This window comes from Pinus tabuliformis, chromosome 7 (assembly GCF_031772625.1).
Source record: "Pinus tabuliformis cultivar Carrire ecotype Pingquan chromosome 7, CPIR1, whole genome shotgun sequence".
NCBI classification, from domain to species: domain Eukaryota; kingdom Viridiplantae; phylum Streptophyta; class Pinopsida; order Pinales; family Pinaceae; genus Pinus; species Pinus tabuliformis.
In genome coordinates this window covers 1,564,475,689-1,564,501,132 of record NC_142293.1, presented here as the reverse complement: position 1 = coordinate 1,564,501,132, position 25,444 = coordinate 1,564,475,689, and the positions used below count along the sequence as shown (strand labels likewise).

At 39.1% G+C, this 25,444-nt stretch overlaps 1 protein-coding gene across 2 annotated transcripts in view; it reads right to left on the bottom strand.

The window, feature by feature from the left end:
* LOC149254022 (copper-transporting ATPase PAA2, chloroplastic) overlaps positions 1-25,444 on the bottom strand; it is a 407,965-nt gene that overhangs the window by 310,096 nt on the left and 72,425 nt on the right. Inside the window, exons 5-7 of one of the 2 annotated variants that reach the window (XM_089460049.1) lie at positions 23,580-23,666; positions 3,703-3,867; positions 3,020-3,130 (exon numbers count right to left, since the gene is read on the bottom strand). In XM_089460049.1, coding sequence (XP_089316175.1) covers positions 3,020-3,130; positions 3,703-3,867; positions 23,580-23,666 — 363 coding nt within the window. The remainder of the gene's footprint in view (positions 1-3,019; positions 3,131-3,702; positions 3,868-23,579; positions 23,667-25,444) is intronic. The other variant, XM_089460050.1, reaches the window with a different exon arrangement.

Genomic DNA, 25,444 nt, shown 5'->3' with positions numbered 1-25,444 from the left:
TGTGATATTCTTATGTTCTTATTAACTTTCTTATGTCCGTTTATCTTTGTTTCATCAAGCGATCAACAAAAGCAAAATATGAAGACCAGGGACACCAGATGTAGGCGGAAAGCTAGGGCTAAAACCCCTATATAGGGGAAAACACAGTCAAGAACTCTTCCTTCAGTAATTCAGATTGAGATGAACCAAGACCCTAGACCAACAGACCTTCCTCCTCCACCAAGTCAACCTTCCATGATGATATAGTAGACTCTTCTTATTTAGCAGCTCCAGCCCAGCAACAATCCAACACTTCGACTCCCCAGTGGCAGACTTTAGACCCCCAACAGCAAAATTTCAGCCTCCCAATAACTGCAGAATTTCGACCCCGCAGCAGTCGCATAGCTTCACACGTGTGGGAAAAATAGAGAGAATCTTGACTTTTGTGCTTGAGAGAGTCCTTCACCTTCACTATCCTACTTCTCCTTGTTCCTTGAAATTCTTACATTTTTCTGGCCCCAGAAGTTGCAGATCGAACTTGTTGTGAGTAAGTGAAAAGTGATGTCGAGTTGTTGCCTTTATATACTGATCCTACTGCCCAGTTTAGGCTGACTTGCCCAGTTTAAGGCTGACTTGGTGGAGGAGACCAAGAAGACTAATTTTAATATAAAATAAATTTATTTCTTGACAAATAATTCCCAAGAAGGGTTCATTACATTATGACATGGACACAGACACTTGACACAAACCCTAGAAGCCTGCAATGGAGGCTTTGATCTAAAAATAATTGACCCAAGCATGAAACCCGTGCTTTAATAAGTCAATTTTAATAATAAAATTTCATTTTTCTTCTTTTGACAAATACATTATATTGTGACTTGAATACATTTATGAAGACCGAACCTAGTTACATTCTTCAACAAAAATTGGGGAGCAGAATCACTATATAAAGGCAACAACTCGACCTCATTTGTCACTCACACACAAGTTCGATCTGTAGTAACTGGGTCAAGAAAAAAGTGCAAAAGAAGAAGGACATCGAAGAAGAAAGAGGACTCTTTCAAGCATAAAAATTGATATTTCTCTCTTTCCCACGTCTGAAGTTGTGTTGCTCCTGGAAGGGGGCCAAAATTCTGCAATAACTGGGAGGCCGAAATTCTGCTGCAGGAGGTTGAAATACTGCAACTGGGAAGTCGAATTTCTGGATTATTGTTGAGTTGGAGTTGCTAAATAAGAAGAGACTACTATATCATCTTGGAAGGTTGACTTGGTGGAGGAGAAAAGTTTGTTGGTCTATGGTCTTGGTCCATCTCAATTTTAATAAATGAAGGAAGATTTCTTGACTGGGCTTTCCCCTATATAAGGGTTTTATCCCTGCCTGTCCACCTACATCAGGTGTCCCTGATCTTCATATTTTGTTTTTGATAATTGCTTGATGAACTAAGATAAAAGAAGAACATAAGAAAGATACAAAAAATTCAAAGATATCACAAGTAATTATCAACTAAAGAAAATATTTCTACCTTTCTGATTTTCTAACATGAAGTGCCCCATAAAAAATGTTATACCAGAAATTCCAAGATCATTTTTTTGAAATTGATTTTAGTATCATTCACAAACCCTAACTTCCACAAGGTATATCTCCAAAATTATAGGAAACTAGAATGTAAAATTTTTACCAGAGGTACCTTGAGATGTTTTCTCAATCTGCTAAAAATTTCATAGTCTAGATCCTTCCAAGAAAATATTATACCAAAAATGATAAAATCATCAATCTTTTGGCGATGTCCCAAAAAATCATATTTGTTTTCGACCAGTCGATTTTTCAGCCTGAAAGAATTGCAATTTTTTTTCTGATTTTTTCCTGATTTTTCCATTTTTCCCTATTTTTGCCGATTTTTCTTGATTTTTCCTAATTTTTGCTGATTTTCCCGAATTTTCCTGATTTTGAAAAAATGAATATAGTTTGTATTTTTTAGTGTGCTGAGGTTTGCCGATTTTTGCTTATTTTTGCTTATTTTTTCGCCGATGTCTTCGAGAAGATGTTTTCTGAATCCTTGCTGATTTTTTGCTGATGCTAATTTTTTCAATGCTGGTTTGAAATTGATTTCAGGACCACTCACAAACCCTAACTTCTACAAAGTATATCTCTGAGCTTATAGTAAACGGAATCTAAAATTCGTACTAAATGTACATTGAGATGTTTTCTCTATTTGCTCAAAATTTCACAATCTGAAACATCCTAGAAAGAAGTTATAGTGAAAACGCCAAGATGACTCGTTTAAGTTAGCAAAACCCTAGGATCATTGCTCTGATACCAAACATTATGAACCTTGCATCTTAAAAATGATAAGAAACCAATAATTACAGTCCACTTTGGTGAAAAAACTCCTTTTATAATGAATAGAAGGTATAAGACAGGATTAGATGATCCTGAGACTATGTCTCCTTAGTGTACATATAGGAAACAAATGGTACAATGAAAGATTCTAGCCGACATAACAATATAATAATAGAAATATAATAACTCAAGATCTAGGGCTTAATAAGGGATTTTATGGTTAACATGGAGCTTATATAGAGCTTAACATCAAATAGATAGAGTCACTTGATGAAAGTTAATGAGTTGCTGGAGATTTGAATATTGTATAAAGAGATTTCATTATCACTCATTAAGCACTAAGAGTGAAAGCCTTGCCAAAAAAGATGTATTGCAACCTATGCATGTGCAGAAGTTGTGAATAAATCATATGATCTATATCTGGCAGTACTAAGCAATTGACTAGTCTAGACCCTAAAGTGCTCAAATAAATTCCTTGGGATTTTAACTTGTTAATGTTCAATTCATTACATGACTACCTCGCCCAATGAAAAAATGAGGGTTTATTTGATTCACAGTAAACAATCTTTTATAAGCAAATGGTCTTTATTGAGATAGGTACACATAAATATTAAACATAATTTATTTAAAATGTTAAACATAAAACAGAGAAACAGTCTCGCTTACTAGAAACCTATCTAACAATTTCAGACTACATACCCAATTGACCGTCCCTGCAGAAACAGAAAGGCCACTTCCTTTTCTTACAGGAAGAGGTTCACCAGTAAGCATAGATTCATCCACAACACTTACACCTGCCACAACTTTCCCCTGAAAATATTAAAGCTTATTTGTGTCAGGATTGTTCATCAGATCAGGGAATAAGAAGATAACCCCTTGCAAAATTTTAATAAAACAGATGAGAAAACAAAGAAATGACATTTTCGATGCTTTGGTTCCTTTGAAGAAAACACATCTAGACATCAAGTTAGCAATCAGATTACATAAATGACATCAAAAAATTGCCCTCTTCTGTATCTTCAATAATTCTACACTCAGTTGCATGGAAATTTTACTTGAAATGACCTCTCTATATTCACAGTACCAAGTGTGATATGTTTGCAAGTAGTCATCACTTGGTTCTAGATAGTCAAAAGCTATCCTCTAATAAATACTGTTGAAAAATATTTCTTCTGCAATTATTTGAAGATCATGAAAACATCTCTCTTAAATATTTCTATTTAGAACATTATTTTCATCTAAACCGTCAGTGAATATTAGTTATTGTTGAATGTGTTTTGTAAAAACTGGCATAGCCAGAGTACCGAAAGCATAACAGCATTGTGCTTGTTGAAAAAAACATTTTCAAGCAAAATAGAGAAGACATTCAAATTTCAACATACATCCACTGGAATAGTCTCTCCAGGTAGAATCAATATAAAATCTCCAGGTCGAATGTCATCTGTCGGCACTTCAAAACATGCAGCCTCACTGGGGAACACCTCATTAGTCGATATAGATCCACCATCGGCAGGGACTACCAGGCGTGACTGAGAAGATACCAAAGACTGTTCAAGACAGTAAAACATTTCTCAACAAATATCGTTTAAATTATCTACAATTGCATCAGACGCAAATCTCTACACTGACATCAACTTATATACAATAGATATGGCTTTCACTTTCAGTGCTTACATTCAATCTATTCACCATTCCTTTACTCCCAACAGCACAATTTTGAGCACATTCATTGGATTATGTACATATTAGCTTCGTGACAACTTATAGGGATAATTATTGAGCTACATGTATGAGTTAAAACTGTCTGACCAACCATATGAAATTGTTAAATAATACTTGGGAAAATAGAAAAGAAATTCAACATCACAAACATTATCGGACTATGAAAAATAGTTCACTTCCTCAATAGTAGATCTCAGGAGTAGGTACGACTTGATCATTAATTGTAGTAATGATATTTGAGTATTCAGAACCTTAAAAGAGGGAAATATTAAATTTTTGAGCCCAAGGCCATTGAACACATTTAAGCACAGATGGCATTTATGATAAAGCATTTGGAGGTAGAGAATAAAAAATTAGACATGTAAACAACCACAAGACTCTAGTTAGATTAATTCAAGGGGCTGATCAAATTTATTCTGAAAAATACAGCCAAGGATTCTATTAGTAATTTAGTGGGTGGCACCCTATACCTTTGCTTAATGTTTTTTGTAAAATCTTGCCTAAGGTAGTTGCTATGCAGACTCAGAAAATTGTTGTTCACATGGTTAGACAGGCCAAGACCAGTTTTGTTAAGGGGAGATTGATTTTGGAGACAGTGAATTCCATATGGGAGTCTATGGAATGGGCTACACAGACTAAGCAGAATTCCTCCTGAAAATTGACTTTGACAAAGTTTATGACAGACTAGATTGGAGCTTCATCACTGAAATGTCGCAATTGCTTGGGTTTGGTGTTCATTGTGTGGATATGGTTGATATTCTTTTTCTGCGTGCTTCAACTTTTGTTTCAGTAAATGCCTTTGTTTCCCCTCACATTGCATGAGTGTTCACCTTGTGATTTCATCACACTTGATAGATACTTGCAAATAATGCTCATGGATTATTGATGGAAAGAAGAGCATTATTATGAATGCCCACACTTTCCCTAGCAGTTCCCTTGTGGCATGTCTGAGACTCTGACCACAACAGACTATGGATATGCAGTGTCTGGAAGAGAGTGGTTGATTGCATGAGCATTTGATGGTTGCCCCTTGAGCATGGGAGGATCTCCGTTAACAGTTATTGACATATACCATTCGTAGTGTCATGTATTTCAGTGTTGTGTTGATGTACTCAGTGTATTGTTTTGTTACTAGGGGAGAGAGCACTTTACATGGTCCCCTTTTTTTTATGTTATGTGATTCATCACATGACTATGTGGTGGGACATGATTAATATTGATGTGATAGGATGGTGTTGAGATATTTGCCTCACAGATATTTTGGCCAGATTATTTTGCTGATTGGATTGTCAGTTGGGCATCCAGAGATTGTACTCAAAATTTCTCATTGTTGCTTAATAATAAAACCCTCAGTTGTTGCACCAGTTTTCCCACATTGGTTTTTTCCAAATACATTTGTCCAAAAATAATTGTGTCAATTTTTTAGGTGTGTACCAGTGTTTTCTCAATTTCCAGTTTACCTTCCACAATATTTATTTGTGAAGAAATTGCAGTGTGATTAATTCGATATTAATCAGAAAATTAATAAATTGTAATCAATTAGGAGAATTAATTTCAGTTGCTGCATTTCAAGGAATTTTTCACATGGTATCAGAGCTCATTTGATGAGACAGGAAGCTTAGAGGCAAAAAGAAGAAATCGTCCAAATTTAAAGGGAGTCTGGCAATTCAATTTCCAGATTTGCACAGAGGTTGGCCAAGCAGTTCGAACTATTGGGCAGAGGGTTCAATTTTTTTAATGCAAGCGGCTACAAAATTCGCAAAGCCCAGTAGCAGTTCCAACAGGCATTGGTGAAGCCAGAAAGCAATTCTAGTGAAGCAGATCTGTATTTTCCGCTAAGCAAAGTTCTTGTATGGACGCAAAAGGGTTTTGCAGTGGTTTGCTAGAGAAAAATCAGCGTCAAGTGGAAGAGAAAGTGTACACACAAAGGAAAATTCTCTCAAAGGGTTTCTATTTCATAAATCCAATTTTAGAGTTGCAGCAAGCAGTTTTTCTCACTCCATAAGGGAGTGTGAATAGCAAAGCTAGCAGTCGAGCAGGAGAAAGAGGGAGATTTCAGCTTCAGTTCGAACTTTTTTCAAAGATGACCACACTCAGGCTCAAAGATAAAGATAGATTGGACGGTGCCTCCAACTATGTCATTTGGAAGGCCAGAATGTCCTTTCTCTTTGATGACCATGGTTTGAAGACTTCTGCAGACAACATTGTGGCAGAACTGACTGATAAACAGCAGCAAGGAAACTTCAGAAAGGAAATGACCAAGGTGAAGCGGATGATTCTCAATGGAGTTCAAGACCATATAGTCTCACATGTATCTAAAAAGAACACTGCCAAAGAGATGTAGGACACTCTTGCAGGGCTATATCAAAATCATTCCGAGTAGCGGAGGATGTTTCTAAAGGAGAAGTTGGGAACATCACAATGCAAAAGGGTGAAGGCATTGGTCCTTTTCTCACCAGAATTCAGGATATCCACAATCAACTTGCAATCGTAGGAGAAGTGTCTCAAGATACAGAGCTTGTGCATTTGGCCCTGAACAATGTCTCAGAGGATTGGGAAATCTTTGTCCAAGGTATTTTGGGACGAGATACATTACCAAGGTGGGACAGGATGTGGTCAAACCTGCAGCAAGAGGAGATGAGGCGATCACTGGTGAAGACCTCCACCAGTGGCAGCAGCAACAAAGGATCGAAAGGTGTGAAGGAGGAAGATAATGTGGCCCTTGCATCAAAGGGTCCCAGTCAGGGACAAGGTTCGCAGGGGGAGAAGAAGAAAAAGAAGGATCTATCTAAGGTCAACTGCTTCAAGTGTGGCAAGTTTGTGTTGATTTTTGGCAGCATCGGATGTGCTCTATGTCTCAAATTTTGGAGGGAGGCTTGGGCACATGTATTCCAAAGAACCCAGAAAGCGTTTTGGGAAATTGCACCCAAAGACAATTTTATTAAAATAATTAATTATTTTTAATGGGTCCCTAAGTCTAAACTTAGGAAATTAAATTAATTAATGGGTATTAATCTAGCTGTGGGTGTAACTTCTAGAAGAAGACGAGGATCGAGAAGAAATGATGTTAGCCATTGATTAGCTTCTAATCTGGGTCGTTGAATGTCAACGAGAAGATTATTTAAGGAGGCTTGAGGGTCATTTGGAAGACACACAGAGAGTTGATTAGTCAAATCGAATTACTGAAGCTAGAGGTAGCACAGTTATTTGTAGTGATCATGCAAAGAGGGGCGGAGAGAGTTTTGGCTGGAGGATCCTCTCCAGAGCCAAGAATACTCAGCAGAGAGCCAGAGAGACACATAGAGGAGGCAGCGCAGAGGCCAGAGAGGGTGACGCAGATCCAGGCAGGGCCCACGCAGAGCAGCGTAGAGCCTCCTACGCAGAAGTCCAAAATTTGCTGGAGGGTTGGACATTCTAAGCCGGGAAGGCTGGAATCAGCGCCAGAGAGTAAATTGATTCTCAGCAAAGGTGACGTAGTTCCTTAGAGGCTAACGCAGGCCCACGTAGGGGCAGCACAGAAGTAGCCGGGGACTTGTTGGTTCAGCTACTAGATCAGTCGGGGACTTGTTGGTTCAGCTACTAGATCAGCCGGGACTTGCAGTGTAGAGTGAGGTAATCTCACTAATTTCTTTTGTCGAGTGATATTCTCTATACTGGATTGCCAGCAAGGCATCCAAAGGTTGTATTCAGAAATAACTTTTGCTTAATAATAAAAACCCTCAGATCTGTTGCACCGGTTTTCCCGCATTGGGTTTTTCCGGGGACGTTTGTCCAAAAACAATTGTGTCATTTGTGTTGTATCTTTCTCTATTGTTCAGTTTCTTGTTTTGGCATATTATTTTAAATGGTGTAGGCTACAGTGTATGTATTTCGATGTTTGTCATAGGAAACTGCAAATAACTTGTTCATGTAAATCTAACAAGTAGGAGAAATATCATCAGTTGTTGCAGTAGGGATTCTGATTTAAGGAATTTTCACATGGTATCAAAGCAGTGAAAGTGAGACAAGAAGAATAGCGCCAGAGGACACAGCGCTGAGCAGAAAAGGAGATCTAAATAGCTGCTAAAGGCCACAGTTCGAATCCCCAAAGGGATTTGCGCAGTCCAACCCAAGAGGGCTGAATTTTCGAGGCAGTCTCTCTCTGAGTGAGTTGACAAAGAGGAAGGGCTTCCAAATCGAAATCTTGTCGTGGTAGAGGGAATAGCGTTGAGCCTCAGCGTGAGGAAGAGCTGGTGGGACGTAGTTTTTCTGCAGGCAGTTTGTTGAGCAGAAAATCATCAGAAGGGAGAGGAGAAGCAAAGTGAGGGAATTTTTCCTCAGTAGACTTCCTACCAAGAAGTTTGTTTCTTATTTGTTGAGCAGCAGCAGTAAGAAGCAGAGAGGATCAATTCGACATTCCCGTGGCAGAGATGGCAACCAGTGGGCTGAGAGATCACGACATGTTGGATGGAGCATCCAACTACGTCATCTGGAAGACAAGGATGTCATTCCTTCTAGATGAGCATTCTCTCAAGACCTATGTCGACAGCGTGGTGGTTGTGCCTACAGATGCAGATCTGCTGAAGAAGTACCAAATAGAAATGGCGAAAGCCAAGAGGATGATCCTGGATGGAGTAAAGGATCACGTCATTTGTCACGTCACAAGCAGAGGGACTGCTAAGGAGATGTGGGATGCCTTGGCAACGCTATATCAAGGATCTTCTGAGCAGCAGAAGATGTACTTAGAGCAGAAACTGAGATCTGCGCAGATGTAGAAGGGGGAGCGCATAGATCCGTTCCTCACGAAGCTTCAGGAGACCCAGGATGAGTTAGCAGCTGTGGGGTCTACACCTCAAGGGTTCGAGTTGGTAAGACTGGCCCTAAATTCTGTTTCTGAAGATTGGCAAGTCTTTGTCCAGAGTATCCTGGGCAGGGCGACTTTGCCAAATTGGGATGAGATGTGGGCAGCTCTTAAGCAAGAGGAGCTGAGGAGAGACTTGGTCAAGTGTAAGCTTGACGGAAGTAGCAGCAGTGGGTCGAAGCCCAAGGAGGAGGAAGAGAATGCAACCCTTGCATCCAAGGGGCAGCAGGAGCAGTGGAGGCGGAAGAAGGACGTCTCGAAGATAAAATGCTTCAAGTGTGGTGAAATGGGACACAACACAACACAGTGTCCTCTCATGAAGAAGGACAAAAATGAGAAGCACGATCCAAAGGCTACACCCGCAAAGATCGAGGAGTTCACCATGATAGCCGAAATACCTCCGGGAGGGAGGTGGGCTGATTTGGAGTTGTAGTTCAAAAGAGCTACAGATGGGCAGGATCCTTGAGGAGTCCACCTCTCGAATCAATACCTTGCTACAAGAGCCCAAATCAGTAGTAGCAAGATGGACCATTGTCATATCGTGCAGAGGAGTGTTGGAGTGACAAATGCAGTGGCTAGAACGCCAAGTCTGAGCAGCGTAGTGCAGAGTTGTAGCAGTGCAGGGAGGCACAGTGCAGTAGCAGCAGCAGTGCAGTGGCTTCAGAGGGACAGCGTGGGACTAGCAGTAGTCAGATCTTCAGCATCGAGATGCATCTATGCTGAACACTTGTTCAGTAATTTGGGATGTTTTTCCGTTGTTGATGCAGTAGTAGCAGCAGTTTGCAGTGCAGGGGCAGTTGGCAGTGGTAGTGCCAGCAGCAACATGGATGCAAAATTTAAGAGGGAGTTGCAGTACGGATGCAGTGTTGACAGTGGCAAGGTCAATGTTGATTTGGGGTAGCATCAGATGTGCTCTAGCCACGAAATTTGGTGGAAAGGTTGGGGCACATGAGATCTCCAATACCCAAAAAGGGTTTGGGCAAGGTCAGTGTTGACAGCGTGGGACTAGCAGTAGTCAGATCTTCAGCATCGAGATGCATCTATGCTGAACACTTGTTCAGTAATTTGGGATGTTTTTCCGTTGTTGATGCAGTAGTAGCAGCAGTTTGCAGTGCAGGGGCAGTGGGCAGTGGCAGTGTCAGCAGCAGCATGGATGCAAAATTTAAGAGGGAATTACAGTACGTATGCAGTGCTGACAATGGCAAGGTCAGTGTTGATTTGGGGTAGCATCGGATGTGCTCTAGCCACGAAATTCGGTGGAAAGGTTGGGGCACATGAGATCTCCAATACCCAGAAAGGGTTTGGGCAGATTCTAAATAGATTAGGAGATATTAAAATAATTAATATTTTTAATGGAGTCCCTAAGTCTAAACTTAGGGAAAATAGCATATTAATGTGTATTAATATGAATCTGTGTTAGAATGGTCCAAAAGACATGGATCAAGCCAGATCTAATCTTAGCCGTTGATTAGGGACTTAATCTCGGCCATTGATATGTCAACAGGAAAAGTATAAGAGGAGGCTTGAGGGTCACTTGGAGAACACACCAGATGATCAATCATTCTATTCTCTAGAGCGGGGTTTGCTAAGAGAGATAGAATCAGTGATCGGGAGAGCAGCTGAGGGACATTGAGTACAGAGAAACAAAGAAGGCAGAGATTGTGCCGGGAGAGTAGTGCAGCAGCCAAGGAAGGTGACACAGAGCTAGCAAGGGCTCACGCAGGGCCACGCAGAGGCAGCCAAGTGCTGCGCAGAGCACCAGAGGGGCCAGCGCAGTTGACGCAGAGGATCCCAAAGCTGACGTAGGGCCTCCTGGGGCTAACGCAGGCCAAGAAAGGTTGACGCAGGGCCAACGTGAGATAGAGAGGGGCTGATGCAATCCACTTTGGGGTAGATGCTGGGGTTGCGGAGCAGTTTTGTGTTGAGGAGCTGTCGAAAGAGTTTTCCGGGGTTTCAGCTAGGAGATTTCTCTCAAACTGTGAGGTATAGCTGCTAAGGAAATTCTCTGTTGGGTAGGCCAGTTTCGGCTCCCAGATTGTACTCTGATATTGCTTAATAAGAAAACCCTCTGATAGCTGCACCAATTTTCCCGCATTAGGTTTTTCCGGGGACATTGGTCGAAAAATAATGGTGTCATGTGGTGTGTTTTTTCTTGTTTCTTTTAGTTGTTGATCTGTAATATGTTGAGCATGCACTGGTGTTTATTTTCAGTATTTACATTGTAAATAACTTGTTAAAGAAAAATAACAAGTAGGTAGGAATAAATCCGAAAAAGTGCATGAAGGGTTTCTAAACTAAGTAAACTTAGAAACTTCAACAGTCAACAGCAGTACAGATGTAGCATTTGCGCAGTAATTGGTGGGCAGTATGTCAGACATCAACAGCGCAGAGGACGATGTTATGAAGTCTGGGTGATGCTTCAGTGGGAGGCATTGCTAGACCACATTCCTGGCTAAGAGGGAGTGTTGATTTCTAGTAGCATCGGATGTGCTCTAGGTCTCAAATTTTGGAGGGAGGCTTGGGCACATGAATTCCAAAGAACCCAAAAAGCGTTTTGGGAAATTCCACGCGGAGAAATTTTTATTAAAATAATTAATTATTTTTAATGGGTCCCTAAGTCTAAACTTAGGAAGTTAAAATAATTAATGGGTATTAATCTAACTATGGGTGTAACTTCTAGAAGAAGACGAGGATCAAGCAAAAATGATCTTAGCCATTGATTAGCTTCTAATCTGGGTCGTCGAATGTCAACGAGAAGATTATTTAAGGAGGCTTGAGAGTCATTTGGAAGACACAGAGAGTTGATCAGTCAGATCGAATTGCTAAAGCTAGAGGCAGCACAATGAGTTGTAGTGATCACGCAGAGAGGGGCAGAGAGAGTTTTGGCTGGAAGATCTTCTCCGCAACCAAGAATACTCAGTAGAGAGGCAAAGAGACACACAGAGGAGGCAGCGCAAAGGGCAAAGAGGGTGACGCAGAGCCAGGAAGGGCTCACGCAGGCCCCATGCAGAGCAACGCAGTAGCCTCCGAGGCAAAAGTCCGAGTTTGCTGAGGACGCTGACATTTCTGAGCTGGGAGGGCTAGAAAAGGCTTCTGAAGGCAGATCGATTCTCATTTGAGTTGACGCGGGGCCTTTAAGGCTGACGCAGGGCCCACGCAGGGGTAGTGCAGAACTAACCGAGGAACTCACAGTTCAGCTACCGGATCAGTCGGGGCATGCAGTGTAGAGTGAGGTAATCTCACCAGTTTCTTATGCTAAGTGATTTTCTCTGTAACTGGATTGCCAGGAGGGCATCCAGTAGTTGTATTCAGAAATACTTTAGCCCAATAATAAAAACCCTCAGATCTGCTGCACCGGTTTTCCCGCATTGGGTTTTTCGAGGGACGTTTGTCCAAAAACAACTGTGCAATTGTGTGTATCTTTCTCTATTGTTCAATTTCTTGTTTCGACATATAATTTAATTGGTGTAGGCTGCAATGTATGTATTTCGATGTTTGCCGTAGGAAACTGCAAATAACTTGTTCATGTAAATCTAACAAGTAGAAAAAATATCATCAATGCTACAGTAGAAATTCCCAGGTTTAAGGAATTTTCACAGTCGGGGCCTCTATAAGGCTACAACTAGCCAAGGAAGAGGGCCAAAGGCCCTAAAGGGTGACGGAAAGCCCTTAATGGGTTGCGGCTAGGCCAGAAAGGAGGGTCGAGGGCCCTGGGAGGGAAAAAAGGGTGACGTCTACGGCAGAAAGGTAGACAGTTAGGCCTAGAAGGCCTAAAAAATTTCGAAACCCCTGCAACAAAAAAAGCGCTAGAAAATCACTACAAAAATGTTGGATGTTGAGCTTGAAATTGAATGGAGGGTAGATCTTGCCTTCCTAGGCCTAGATATGCCTCAAAACCCCAACGAAAATCGTCTTGAGCAATCTTGAAGTTCACTTGCACAAATGAATCAAAAATGCCAAACCCCAAATATATATAAAAAAAATTCAAAGCCCGAACTATAATAAGACCCTAATTGTTGCAAAACAAATAGGTTAGAAATAATTTACAAATATACAATATTTACAAAATTTAAAAATTTTGGAGAAAATAATTTTTGGATAAATAACTAAGGATGAGTATATTTTTGAAAAATAAATATTGGTTGTAACCCTCCTACAAAATCAAATACCATATAGAAATCTCAAATCCCAAACATAGTCAGCATTTTGCCACAGTCTGTGAACTTGGAGCCCAACGGCTAGCGTACCTGTAGATCTCTATTATATTCTCAAAAAAATTGTTAAAGCACAGAGTGAATTAGATCACCTAAAATAGAATATATCAATAGAATGTTCTTATCACCGACATATGAAATAACAATTATTAATCGATATTTAGCTCAAAAGGATCACACATAGCTAACACATACCACAGATCAGCGAAAGAAAACACTATTGAATGAACCCCAAAGTTTTTCAATTATGATACAAAATTTTCCCAGCAGAGCAACAACTCAATACCAGCATTTAAGAATTTAAATCATTCAAAGACATTCAACAGAAGCAAAATGACTTCTATTTATAGAGCAATCCCTCCAAATGGAAAATAACGGCTAGTTGGCTTGATCATCGTCAAAATAATCTCAACCGCTGAAAATAGCCTGATCATCTTTTAATCTCCACCATTGAATTTTTTATTTTGAGGAAAAATTCGAATTTTTCTTAGAACACACTTTTAATTAATCCAAAAATTAACATTTTGGATTAATTTCCTCAAAAATTTGACTTTGACTTAACCACCAAGGTCCAAGGGCTCAAATTTTCTCAAAATATCCATTTTTCCCTTGGTGGGGGACCTCCAAAAATTGACTTCTCTTTGACCCACGAATTTTCCACTTGGAGAGAAATTAATTTCTCTATGATTATTTTTTGACTCAAAATTAATTAATTTTCTAGCTTAAGATTTTTATTTAATTTAGCCAGAAAAATTAATTAATTGACACTAGAGGGGATTAATATTTTTTCCACCCTCAAATATTTTAGCCATGGTGTCTAAGTATGAGGGACCATGCACTAAAATATTTTTTACATCAGATATTACAATTAATTCAACCCTCAAAGGGGGAATACACATTTAGACATAGACCCTTATGACATTACCCAATTTTGCGACACAATATGATCTAGTATAGACCAAGTGGTTTGTAATAAAATAATTTAGCCAAATGTGCTTAAATTATTCTCAAACACACTTTTACAAAGACTCGATATAACATTAGGACTCACCTAAGACCTTGTCAAGAGATTCCACCCTAGCTTTGGGGTTTAAGCTGGAAGAAAAACTCTACCGATTATCTGTGTTTAGAAACACACATAATTCGGGGAGGTTAAAAAACTTCCTAGGATGAAATTTGTTGCCAACATCAAAGGCTTACCTAGGTGTTGTTACATAATTAAACAGTCATACTAGCATCATTTACAATATAATTTGCAGAAATTGGGTTTACAATGATAAAATTGTGTTGGTTGATGACTTTGAACTCTTAAAAAATTTCTTCATGTCTTTGCATTCTGCTTCCTTGGATTGTTGACAAAGTGTGGTCAATAGACCCCACATTATACATGAAGTTGATTAGCTCTCTTATGTATTTGGTCAACGCCACGCCAGATATATTCTTTGCAATAAACTCTTTGAGTCAATTCATGGTTGAAACAAAGAGGGTGCACTAGACTACAACAAAGCATGTGTTGCGTTATTTGCGAGGTACGAATGAGTATAGGATCAAATATACTCGAGGTGATGGTGTTAGGTTGATGGGCTATACTGATGCAAACTAGGCAAGCAATACAATGGATAGAAAGAGCACTTCAAGGTGTTGCTTCAACATGGGATCAAGAGTTGTCTCTCGGTACAACAGGAAGCAGACGTTCGTGGCACTGACCTTTGTGGAACCGAATATATAGCAGCAAGCATGGCGACATGCGAGGCCGTTTGGCTTCGAAAGTTGTTAGTAGCCTTGTTTAGTCAGAATGTGGAGACAACTGTGATTCACTGCGACAATCAGAGTTGCATCAGGCTCTCTGAAAATCCTATGTTTCATGATAGGTTGAAACATATAGAAATCAGGTAGCATTTCATCAAGGATTGTGTATAGCACAGAGCAATCTAGCTACAATATGTGCCTACAGATCAACAAGTAGCAAACATCCTAACGAAGGCTTTAGGGAAGGCAAGATTCATCTTCTTCATAGATAAGTTAGGTGTTACGCAGAGCACTTTCCTGGCTAAGAGGGAGTATTAGATTTTGTAGCTCGGATAGGTGTTCTAGTCTCAGGAGGTGTCATTGAGACTAAGAGCACACGAGAATAAAATATCTCCAAGCCTAGGAAAATTTTATAACGGAAAATGTCTTAATTAGATTATTAACGAGTTAATTAATCAATATTAAGTGAGTTAAGTCCATTTCTCTCTAGTGACTTCTAGAAAAGATACTTGATAGAGTCAAGATGATCTTACCCATCGATCAAGATTAGATCTTAACCGTTGAATTCTCAACAAGAGATTATAAGAGGAAACCGATGGGCATCTTGGAGATCAATGAATTGAGGCGTAGTGATAGCATGGGGTTTGACACCAGCGAAGGTTTCAACAATGACTGAGCGAGAAGCATTTTTTGGAGTTATTCTTCATCTAAGAAACTTCTAGTTTCAAAGGGAGTTTCATTGGCCAATTTATTTTTTTGCAAAGAAGGCTAGATTATTTTTTGGAGCAAGTGTGAGTTTGCCAGAGGAGCTGTGAGCAATGTTTTAAAACTTCGACTCCAACTTGGAAACAGCCGAGGGTTGACTCCGACTCGGTATCGACTCGACCGGTTTGATTTCAATGACTCAGTCGTTGTAAAAAATACATTAAATATTGATTTTGTTATTAAAAAAACATAATTTCAAAGATTTTCATTCATGTTTCCAAACACAAAGCTCTAGAATATAGATAGAAGACAACATATGATCAAATTAGGCTCATGAATATATCCATTATATCAAAATGGCACCCAGTGCATTGCCAATACATAGATGATGATGATATAGAGATCAAAACCAGTGTTGCAGAAAACGTTCCCCCCCCCCCACGGATCAAAAGCCCGATCCGCGATCCGTACGGGTCCGTGGGGGATCCGACCTACGAAACACGTTTCAGAAAAACCAAAATGTGGATCGGTCTAAAAAATGTGGTTCCTGCCATTTCAGAACCTTACTGCCCGTTCCGCGTTTCGGTTTTTTCCGAAACGCGTTTCGATTTTTTCTGATCGCGTTTCAGTTTTTTGGATCCGTGTTCCGGTTTTCTGGAAACGCGTTTTTTCCGAAATGCATTTTGTACGAAGATAATTGAGCAGCTATATGCTTAGCACTGGTCCATTTGGGAGCATGCATGCAATTAGCAATTCCAAGATGATGATGATCAAGTTGAGATGCCACGCCCATCTAGTCCCTTGGTTCCTAGGTTCCATGGTTCAACACCAACAATAGGGGGTTCGTCTTCATCAGTTTCAATGCCACAACTTCCACAGGCACCATCTACTTCATTGCCACCACATGGAGGCCCGCCACCACGTTCTCTTCGTGGTGGAAGGAGGAGAGATTAGTAGATATATTCACAATTTACTACTTTTGTCATAGATTAATCATTAGACTTGTAGGCTTGTGAATTTGAACCCTTTGTCTTGGTGGTGACCAAGTGACCTATTTTGTAAACATTATTATTTGAATTTTGGATATGACAAATGTTGACAATTGCTCACTTGCTAGATAAATCATAATAGGCTCTATGTTTTATGTTTTATAATATGCTTAAATGTTTTATGTTTTATAATATGCTTAAAAATTCGATGTATGTTTGTAATTGCTAGAACAGTGTTGCGGGGGAGCGCCCCCCCCCCCCCTCGCTCCCGCTCCCGATCCGCGCTCCGGGCGGGAGCGACTCGGGAGCGGGTCGGGAGCGCGCTCCCTAAAATAAAATTCGCTCCCTGCCTTTTCGGGAGCGTTTTCGGGAGCGTTTTGCCTTTTTTGCATTTTTTTTTTGTAGTAATGTTCAAAATGCAATTTTTTTTGAAAGAAACAAATAGTTTTTGAGTGGGGCAACTTAATGATCAAGTCTAGGCCCTAGTATTGATATGCTATTCATGGTAATGTTAAATTCTTAAAGTAAAAGTGACATTTTCTTTAATTTTCATTTTCATCCTTTTACTTAAATTTTTAACATTACCATGAAATGACTCAGGATGTTTGAGAGTGGTTTCGTCCTCATTCGATTTCATATGGAGAAAGTAGAATTTTAGATTTCATTCAAAATCCAGCAGACTTATCAGTTTTTCAGGATTTCAGGATTGGGGGATTGCAATGTTTCCATTGAATTTTGTCATGTATTAAGGTATGGAACTTATATTTAATCAAGAGTACCAATCCCTCTATGTACCTTGATGTTAGTGACATTGGTTGTCGAACTCCTCTATCATGACCCTTCTAAAAATGTACGCATCACTCAAACAAAATCTTGACTTGACATGCTATGCTTTTTCTATCTTATGTTAATGCTTAGAGGGTGATATTAATGACAAAGATCCCTATACAGATACAAAGGTAATGACAAAGATACCTCTGGATATTAATGCTTGGAGGGTGATATTAATGACAAAGATCCTGATTTTGCAACAAGACTAAAAAATTAGACATTTCTCGTGGTGGCAAGAGGCCCAAGCATAAGAAATAGATAATAGATTTACTTCTCTTTTCTAGTTTCTAGTAGCTTTTATAACTATGGACTCTTTCATATTTATTATGATATTTTTTTAAACAATATATGACAATTTAAGTTTGAAGTTGGCAATTATAACTCATTAGTAATGAATTATGAATATGATGCTTCATGAAAGTTGAAAGTTGTTTCATTTCATTTCATTTTATAACATTTCATTTCATGTTGGGGGATTGCAATGTTTCCATTGAATTTTGTCATGTATTAGGGTATGGAACTCATATTTAATCAAGAGTACCAATCCATCTATGTACCTTGATGTTAGTGACATTGGTTGTCGAACTCCTCTATCATGACCCTTCTAAAAATGTACGCATCACTCAAACAAAATCTTGACTTGACATGCTATGCTTTTTCTATCTTATGTTAATGCTTAGAGGGTGATATTAATGACAAAGATCCCTATACAGATACAAAGGTAATGACAAAGATACCTCTGGATATTAATGCTTGGAGGGTGATATTAATGACAAAGATCCTGATTTTGCAACAAGACTAAAAAATTAGACATTTCTCGTGGTGGCAAGAGGCCCAAGCATAAGAAATAGATAATAGATTTACTTCTCTTTTCTAGTTTCTAGTAGCTTTTATAACTATTGACTCTTTCATATTTATTATGATATTTTTTTAAACAATATATGACAATTTAAGTTTGAAGTTGGCAATTATAACTCATTAGTAATGAATTATGAATATGATGCTTCATGAAAGTTGAAAGTTGTTTCATTTCATTTCATTTTATAACATTTCATTTCATGTTAGATATTATTTGTTGTAATGGTTACACTTAGCTTACAAGTACAACTTTGGTGATCAATGATGATAAATGTTATATATTGAATTTTGAAAGCTTGAAACTTTAAGATTGATGAATCATGAGACTCAATATGTTGTATGTTACTATGTTACTAACTTGCGGACATGGTTGATGAAGATTATAACTTCTAGATGATTGTTGTTATATGGTTCAATCTATGCTTTTTTATGTTTTTTATATCTAATTCATCATTCTACATGTTTTGGTTGACATATATGTATCAAAAATTAAAAAATATAAAAAATATATATATTTTTAAAAAATCGCTCCGGGATTCGCTCCCAAACCGAGAGCTTCTGAAAATGGTCGCTCCCGCTCCCAAGTAACATTGTGCTAGAATATAGATGGTTGATGCTCGAATAACATCATCATCTCCAACTGCAACTATAGTAGTGGTAGCACTAGCAGGCTGTGCAGCAGCTGCACACTGAGATAGACGAGATATGTGCTTCCGTCATGGCTGAGCAGAGGAAGTGCCTGCAACTGGAGGACTTGGGGTTGGGCCTGAGGCTGGTACAAGTGGATCTGCATTCAACTGAACATTTTCTTCAAGTGATGCCACCGCCTGTAAATCCAAATCAAGATCCTCATCAGAATCAAACTCTGCTGGATGACTCTCCACTACCCAATTTGATGTTGGATCAATATCTTCCAACACAATGGGATCTGAATCAGGTCTTTTGTTCAGCAATTGGTTGCGTCTAAGCCGGAGGTTGTATTGGACATAGACTAGATCATTTAACTGTTTTATCCAAACAGTTTCTCTTCTTCGTGTGAATCCTCTCAAAGAGAGACCAATTGCGCTCACACCCAGTAGCACTGCAAGTTTGACTCAAAATACGAATTGCAAACTTCTGCACTTGAGGACAATGGCTACCAAAAGTCTTCCACCATTGTGCTGCAAAAAACATAGTAGTGTAATGGGTTAGCACAAGTTTCAACTTTAAACAAATTATATCCAACTTTCAAATTATAAACAATTTAACAAAATAAGTATTCAGAATTTGAAAAGTGAAATTTTTGTTTACCTGGTTCATCTGCTTCCCTTGCAATCTTTGCTAGGTTCTTCCCAAAGGTACCTGTGGCTTTGCTGAAAGTTGTGATCCGTCAGTGTATCTCTAGCTGATCACACTCCAATGGGATCATACGAACAATGCAGTCAATCAATCCATCTCTAACTTCCCCACTCAAAGCTCCTGCCGCCAGAGCTTTATAATGATATCGTGGGTTCAAAAAATACCCAATTGCATGTATAGGGCGATGGAGTTGATTGTTCTATATTTCATCAATGATTGCCCAAATGGGCCCATACTTAGCCACTTTATCCTTGTATGCCATCTTTATTTGCTCCTTTGCTTGATCCATAGCCTCATAAATGAAGCCCATAGCCAATATTTCCCCATCCACCAACCGCAACACCTTAACCAGTGGCTCAACAACCTTCACAATCTCTGCTGCCTTTCTCCAAAATATTTCTTCATTAACTTTCTTTTTCAATTCTTTGCCTTCCTGTTTGAGAGACCACTGGCTTTGATTCCATTCATCACTGGAAAATATCTTTTGCAAGTTTCTATGTTGTGAAAGCATAGATTGCAATGTCAAAAAATGAGTTGCAAATCTAGTGATGGCAGGCCTAATAATATCCCTGCCCCCTATGTGTCTCCTCATCAGGCTCAAAATCCATGAATGATTGTAGATAAATTTTGTTATGCTTTTGGCATGATCTACAGTGTTCTTAACCCAATCTAATTTGCCAATATCCTCAAGCATGAGGTATATGCAATGGCAGCACATGGGGTCCAAAAGATGGTTTTGTCACTTGTGTTTTTCCTCTAACAGTTTACCAACAAGAATATAGTTAGAGGCATTATCTGTGATGAGTTGAACAACATTAGCCACGCCCCCCCCTCCTCAACAACCTCATCCAATAGCTGAAACAACAATTGTCCATCTTTCGCCCTATCAGATGCATCCACTGATTTTAGAAACATGGTTCCCTGTGGGTAGAAGATAAGAAATTTTATGATGGTACCGTTCCTTTGATCAGTCCATCCATCCAACATGATGGTACATCCTGTTTTTGCCCATGAGTTTTTGAAATCTTTCAAATACTCATTAATGGAGGAAATTTCTTTCTGCAAACGATACCCCCTTAACTCATGCATAGTAGGGCCTTTGAAGCCTTTTCCAACAGCAAATATGGCATCAAACATAGGCTCATAATATGGTGAACGGGAAGCATTGAAGGGGATATCAGCATCATACCACCATCTAGATATGTAATCACAAGCAGTCTCCCTCAATTCTTTCTTCCAATGGTCATCTAAAGTGGGCTGCAAAGTTCTACTAGCTTCAGGACCATGTGCATCTGATGGAGAGGAGGGTGTGACAATGAAATAACTTTTGATATTCATATCACCTTTCTTTTTCATTTTACCCTTACCCTTTTCTTGAATAGACTCCAAAGAGGGAGGAACATAACGGAAGGGGTTGGATGCAACAGTGCAAGGGAAAGAAGAAGAAACCTCAAAATCAAAATGGGGTTGGTGGCCATCATTTTTTTTATACTCCTCTTCCTCTCAATGTCAGCCTCTATTTCTTTTTGCCTAGCTTTTTCTTCTTGAAACTTCTCAAAGCTATTTAACAACTCCTTCCTAATCTCCCCAATTTGTGGTGATTCACATGGAGTAATTTGGCCTCTAATCCCTGCCAAGTGTTGTTTCAGCCTATTAATGCCCCCAGGACCATCCTTAATTTTTCTATGGCAAAATTTGCAATGCATTTGACTATCAACCATTTCAGCATATGCCCAAGCAGCATCTTTCACTCTAAGAGCCATTTTTTGACTTGGAAATGAAAGGAAAAATTCTGAAAATGAAAACAAAAAAAATAGCATTGCTTCAATGTTCATTTCTTTCACAAAAAACTCTTTTCAATTTCTAGATTTGCACAAAAAAAAATAAGCAAAAACAAATTTTTAGAAGTGAAAAAAAAAAAATACCTCTAGGCACAAACTACCTCCTCAAAGTTGCTCCAACAAACCAACTCCTCAATGATGCTCCAATGGCTGCCCAAAAAGCTCCTCACTCCTACTCCAATGCTTTCCCAAGACTCCTCACTGCTACTCCAAAAACAAACTCCACAACTCTTCACAAACTCCTCACAAATTCTCACTCAAATGCAATGAGATCGCTGTGAGGAAATGAGAGGGGTTGGGTAGGTTTTATAGGGTTTGGGAGAGGGAAATGGACCCCAAAGAACCCAAAGGCATATAAGAATGGGCTTTGGGGTCCCCAAAAAATCACACAGCCAAAAAAAAACAAAACTTTTTGGTCGCGCACACCGAGCTGGCCAAGAACAACCCGGCCGACCGAACTGAGCTGGCCACTAAGCCGACCCGGCTAGGATTTGACTCAGATTGGCTCAGCCGTTTCGGAGTCTGTTCGGCCGAATCTTAAAACAGTGGTTGTGAGTTCTCTAGGAGGCAGTGCAATTGCCCAGAAGACAGATCGAATTTCCAGGAAGGAATATCAAGTTTCAGAAGGTCGTCGATGTCACCAGTGCAAGTTTCCAGAAGCCATGCGAGTTTGCCAGAGAGCCAGTGAAAATTGTCAATTTACCCAGTGCGAGTTGCGGGGAGGCAGTGTGCATTGCAAGAAAGGGGTTGAAGGGTTATTTCCATCGCCAATTTGATCAGCACAGGAGACGATAAAAATATTTTACCGGAGCTTCACCATTCTACGGCAAGCAGTTGTAATATCTATCAATTACAGATTTGTTGAAGAAATAATAAAACCCTCATCTGCAAAACTGGTTTTCCCCACATTGGGGTTTTTCTAGGGACATTTGTCCAAAAACATTGATGTCCATTTTTATGTGTGTGGTTTTCTCAGTTCCTATGAATTTTTAATTGGTGAATATTGCAATAGTGTTTTTATTCAATATTTATAGTAAATATTTTTTTTGTTGAGATAAATAATCTTTAAAAAGATAGGTTAGATAATTAACAGATCACTACAATAAGTTCTAGATCAGAGTTAGATCTAGAATTTTCACATGATTTTCATCACGTTGATGGATATTTGCAGCAGGTATCTTGGTGCATTGGACCAACTTGGGGGGTTGGACACCCAGTATATTTATACTAGGGAGAAGTCATTATTTCTCCATATGGTTACAATCCACTTGGGAGACATGAGCATCAAATAGACGAAATCCTAGAAAACCTAGGATATTGACTCAAAGTTGAATACCAATAAGGTGGAAGAACCACCATGGTGATGTGATCTTTAGAATAGCATTAAACTCTGCAACAAGGGGGACATGCTTTCAAGTAATAACAGTGACTAATTGGAATCTCGTATGTAGACATGTAATAATACAATGTGACACCATGTAGAAGCAAGGCACCAAAAATAAAAAAATAAACATACTTCAAACATAATACTGCTTTAGAGCCTATCAAACTTCTGGAAATAGCTTAGAATGTAAGCCAATAACCCAGCTAGAGCACTAACTTCTAAGCTTTTGCCAGTGTATTTCATTCAAAAAAACGAAATAAGAAAATGCCAATGTAAATTGAGCTCTTACAAGGCTTCATGAGAAGCTTACTTACTTAAAATTATGGAATCTGGACAAAAGAACACATAGTATAAACACGTAGATTCAAAATAATTTAGTCAAAATCAATGATGAAGGCTTTGAAGATTTCATCTGAATTAATTCTGAACATAAAAATAAAAATATGTCAAAGCTTAGAAGGAACCACTAAGAAATTCATTTACCCAGATGATTACACATCTATTTCATATGCAACCATCCGCCAAAGCTAAGCTAGGGAATTCAAAAGAACTATTCTGAAAAACTAGTGATTCTGGAATGTAAAAAACAACTGGTCTGAACAAACAAAGCAAGTGATTCCAAGTTTAAACAATGACTTAGTAAAACCTAACAGTGGTAATGTTTCCAGTTTGACAAAGGATATAGATGAGCTAAACAAAAACTAGACAATACTCGGCTACTCTTAATTTATGATTTTAAGTGTGTGCCTTAATCAAAGGAAAAAGAGGGAAAAAAGGGAAGTACTGACAAGAAGATCTTTCATGTCACTAGAAGCTTGAAGCCTTGCACGCTCCTCTAAAGAACGGCCGAGTAATACGAAGCCAAGTAACATGACCTGCATACTAACAAAAAATGCAGTAGCATTTCCATTTAGTTTTCACTAAAATAAATGGCACATGCATAAGTTCCTTGTTACAAATCATAACTAGCAGTCAAAATATCTGGGAACAAATTCATACATAACACATTGATTATAATTACATATAAATGGGCTAGCAGTGACCTGTAAACAGGAGCATGGTTTTCAGTATATTCCTCTGTTCTTCAAATTGGTAAGTCATATTATATTAATTAAAAAATAGCTCAATCAAAACTCCTTGACACAAATGGACCAGAGATAACGCATCAGGTAGCCTCGTAGGACACACTATAGATTTCCAAATGGCATCAAAAATAAACTAAAAGTGAAATATTTGCAAGGATACTAGGATCATGTGCCAGATAAAAATATATATGTGCAGAGATTAAAATTGCCATTAAATTCTTTTGCAGGTCTATGAAAATCCGAAGCAGATAGAATGTCCAAGCAATTACTTCTGTATGTTAAATACAAATTAATTAGCATCTGAACTCCCAGATAATTTGTGACCTTCATGTGGCAATTCAATCACATTGAAGAGATTCAGTATTTTATGATAGACAGCGAAGATCAAGGAGGACTACATATATTTTGTGTGATGATATCTGTAAAGAGCATTTTCTTTGGGCATGTTGCTCCTCATTTCATCAGGGATATGTATGGTCATTTTTTCATTCTGACAACACCATTGTAAGTCCAAACAATGCAAGTTGAAGCCTTGTAGGCCATGTGAGATTATCTATTAGGGTGTCCTAGGCCTATTGTGGTCAGCCATGGTTGGTCCCTTTCGTACCTACGCTTAACCCATTTCATCCTACATAGGATTGGGGGACTTGGGGTGGAACTCATTGCGAGTCATGATTTAAGGGAGCCATTGGTTATGTAGGGGTGACCACAGTTGTAGGGCCAGTCCAGCCCATGTCTTGTGCACCTATGTCTTTGCACATGGTCATGTGTCGGAGAGTTTGTATGCATTGTTGGCTTTGGTGCAGTACTCATCATACAGTTCTAACCATGGCAGTCTCATATTCCTCAACATTTCACGTTTCCCGAGGAAGTGCAAAGATCCCAATGCATGGGAGTCCCAGGGCAGAAATTTCAACAGGGTCTCAAATTGCTCAGAATAATGTATAGATAACATGCTACATAAAAGTTTTGACAAAAGGTGAAGGCATCACTCAGAAATTGCAGTGTAAAGGTTGGCATACCCTCTGTAGGTAGCACATGGGGCTATGAGGTGGCAAAATAGGGTGAAAACTTGGCATGCAGAGGAGAACTTTACATCAAAAGTAATGTAAAAATTCATCCGAACAAAACCCATGTGTCAAATTCCTCTATTTGTCAAGGGCATTGAATATCCAGCAAGCAATCTATCCATGCAAGGTTGACATCCTACCTTAGTGACATGGGTGGGTTAAGAGAGCCATTGGAGAGGTCAAAGTAGTCATTGGGGTCAAAGGAAATGAGTCAGTTGGGCTACTATTCACTTATTGAGCAAGTCTAAGGTCAATGTGAGCTAGCCATGGCATCTTAAAGTCAAGTGGACATCATCCAAGTCAAGTCGACCTGCTCTAGCTAGTTGTTTTACTTTCCAAATGAAATGTTGAGGTTGTTATGGTCATTCTACTCAAATGTTGGACCAAAAGTGGACGCTATCTTTCCGTTGCAAGTGGATCGAGCCTCTTTCCTAGCAATTTGAGTCCTCTTTCAACCAAATCAACCCAAATTGAGCAAATCAAGCCTTCATTCATGCA